At 38.5% G+C, this 3,025-nt stretch overlaps 1 protein-coding gene across 1 annotated transcript in view; it reads left to right on the top strand.

The window, feature by feature from the left end:
* Positions 1–1,359: 1,359 nt before the first annotated feature.
* Positions 1,360–3,025, top strand: part of LOC122236288 (leucine-rich repeat-containing protein 37A2-like) — a gene marked incomplete at its 5' end in the record, with an annotated part of 38,630 nt that continues 36,964 nt past the window's right edge. The window contains 2 exons of the mRNA XM_042977158.1: positions 1,360–1,431; positions 2,156–2,236. Of these exons, the coding sequence (XP_042833092.1) occupies positions 1,360–1,431; positions 2,156–2,236 (153 nt within the window). The remainder of the gene's footprint in view (positions 1,432–2,155; positions 2,237–3,025) is intronic.

The following is a 3,025-nucleotide window of genomic DNA, read 5'->3' as shown; positions in this document are numbered from 1 at the left end:
TGACGGCTGAGTCAGTAGAGCATGCGACTCTTGATCTCAGGGTCGTGAGTTCAAGCCCCAGGTTGGGCGTGGAGTCTACTTTAAAAAATTAAAAGAAGGAGAAGAAGGAGGAGGAGGAGAGGGGGAGGGGAAGAAATGGATTTGGGCAATGAGAAGTATAAGTTGTTTTTGGAACACAGAAGAGGGGGGAAGACTTCAAGTTGGATCAGGGAAGTTACTAGAGAAATGCTGTTTGAACAGAACCTTGAATGGCTATGACGTATCATCAGATAGACATCTTGGGAAGAATATGCTTGCAAGATAGAGTGAGTGAAAGGCAAAATGCAGGAGAAATTTCTTTGGTATCTGTAGAGTAGGAAACTAGAGCCGGATTTAGGATTTTGAAGGCCTTGGATAATATGCCAGGCTACCGTGTTATCACAGCAGTGCTCTAGGACAAACTTTAGACTGCACCAGGGTCACCGGGAGGCCTTGTCAGAACACAGGTTCCACCTCCACAGTTCCTGATTCACTCAGTCCAGAGTAGAGCTGAGAATTTGCATCTTGAGTAAGTTCCCAAGTGACTCTGATATTTGAGAACCACTCCTGGAGAATTAATCTGGTGACTGTGTGCAGTATAGATTAGAATGGGAGAGACCAGAGATGAAAATGCCAGTCAGAAGATGGTGGTACCCATGTAGGTGGAAAGTGAGGGACTCGGCTGAAATCCATGGAAATAAGAGGGTCAACCATAATCAAGAATGGGTGTTTCCAAATAAAAATCCAGGACCATGTTGTTTTTTTGTTGGCCCCACTTGCAGCTGAAGCAATTGATAAATTCATAGACCGTTTAGGCAACGTACAACCAAAAATAAATTTCTATTAATATGATAATATAATTCTGAGTTCGTTCAAAGTTAGGTATTGATTAGAGGAGTAACTTCTTTTCAAGTTAAATGAAAAGGTATCTTTTACCTCTTCTGGTATTGACTTGGTGTCAAGAAATAGAACTAAACCAGGAAGGTGTGCTAATGTGAGAATATCCCTTTTAATATTAGAAATTATATGTGGAGATCACAACTTTGAGCTCATAATTTAGAAATTGATGAGGCCACAAACAGTCATTTAATCAATTCTTCTGCTCTCAGGAAAGATTACTTCCAAGATCTATCAAGATCTATAGTTGTATATTTTATGTATGAAGATCACAAAGGTGAGACTCTTAAGAAAGGTGAGGACAGGGTTAGGGGCTCTGGAAGGTTCAAATAACAATTCCTAATACTCAGAGTTTAGCCAAAAGCTACTTATTCAATACTACCATCCTACTAATTAGATATCTTATAGCTAATTGAGGCAATATTTTCCTTTTCCTTTTCCTAGAGATTTATCCTGCAATAAAATACAATTTATTGAAAGACGTACATTTGAATCACTGCCTTTTTTGAAGTTTATGTAAGTTACAAATATAATTTCATTATATTTGGAATTTGTATTAAACTTAATTGTAAACCTCTTTGTTATTCATTTTGAATGAATGAAACTTTATTAGTCGAAAGCTACTAAAATTATGTAGCAAATCTTTTTTGTCTGTGGCAAAGTTTGGTGTGAGAGTTTTTTATAGAGATCAGAGTGAATCGTTCTAGAGCAGCAGTTCTCTGCCAGGGTGATTTTGCATCCAGGTGACACTTGGTAGTGTCTGGAGACATTTTTGATTGTCAGACTGTAGATGTGCTCCTGGCATCTAGTGGGTGGAGGCCAGGGCTGCTGTCACACCCTACAGTTCACAGGGCAGCACCCCCCCCCCCCCCATAACAAAGATTATCCAACCATAAATCTCAACAGTGCTAAAGTTGTGAAACGTTTTTCTAGAGAAATAAACTTACTTCTCTAGAAAAAAATACTTACTTAACACAAGTATTTATTGAGCATTTACTGATTTGTATCTAATGCACCACATGTATAAACATGAAAGTATAAATCTTTCATGCAAATATTTTTTTAAAAAGGCAAGTATCTTTCATAGTGAGATTTCTTTAGTGTATGGAGAGAGTATTGTGGTTATGTTTCATTATCTATAAATTAGAATCACTGCCAAAGGATAAATATTCTGAAAGAATATCTTTTTTTTCTCTTTGTTTGTCTTGTTTTTTTTGTGTGTGTGTGTGTGTGTGTGTAGAAATCTTCGTTGCAATTTACTCACCAAACTGAGCTTTGGAACATTTCAGGCCTGGCATGGGATGCCGTTTTTACACAAGCTGTAAGTGAAATAGAAAATGAATACATGTAAAAAAAAAAAAAAAACAAAAAAAAACTACATGTAAAAATATCATACAGTGATTGGTTAGGTGTGTGTTAATAAACCCAGTATGAATTCTGGAAAGTAGGTCTTAAAATCCATTTTTTTTTTTCAAATGAGGAAACTAAGGTACAAAGAGGCCAAGGGACTTGTCTTAACTCCTAAATGGCACTCTCTGCCCTCCCTCGTACCCAGCTTTGTGTGGGCAATGAAAGCCCCAAGCAAGTAACACCCAAGTCAGTATTATCATGGGAATTCGTGACAGTGATGCTTCCCCAAGGTGTGCATGGTCCTTGAAATCCACTTTTGAATTTAACTTTGATTCCTGCTCATGTGCAAGTTTCCTATGCAAAAGAGAACTTCAAAGAACTAAGTTTAGCACAGAGTTCTCCAGGCAGCAAAAGGTGTGGGTGCTTCTTGAGCCATGAGGAAAGCAGAAAGAACTCCTGAATGCCTGCCACAGGGCACTGCTCTCCATGTGTTTTCTTTCCTGACCACTCTTCAATTAAGAAGTGTGTTATTCCCTTTCAGCCGGAAAATTCTGTGATTTCTCTGTAAAAAAGCAAATCATACTGGACATGTTCAGTGGCCTGAGGGGGATTTTTAGACTCAAGGTTGAAGACCCTCCTCTAAAGCAGACGCTGGAAAAGACTGTCTTACTGTCTTGTGGTTCAGAAATCCGATTTCACAGCTTATCTTCCATTAGATGAAAGTGTTTACGGTGTGTCCGGAGCTGGAGTAAGTTCCTGC

Source organism: Panthera tigris, assembly GCF_018350195.1.
Source record: "Panthera tigris isolate Pti1 chromosome E1 unlocalized genomic scaffold, P.tigris_Pti1_mat1.1 chrE1_random_Un_scaffold_69, whole genome shotgun sequence".
Classification (NCBI taxonomy): domain Eukaryota; kingdom Metazoa; phylum Chordata; class Mammalia; order Carnivora; family Felidae; genus Panthera; species Panthera tigris.
The sequence above is the reverse complement of the archived record's forward strand: the minus strand, read 5'-3'. Positions and strand labels throughout refer to the sequence as shown.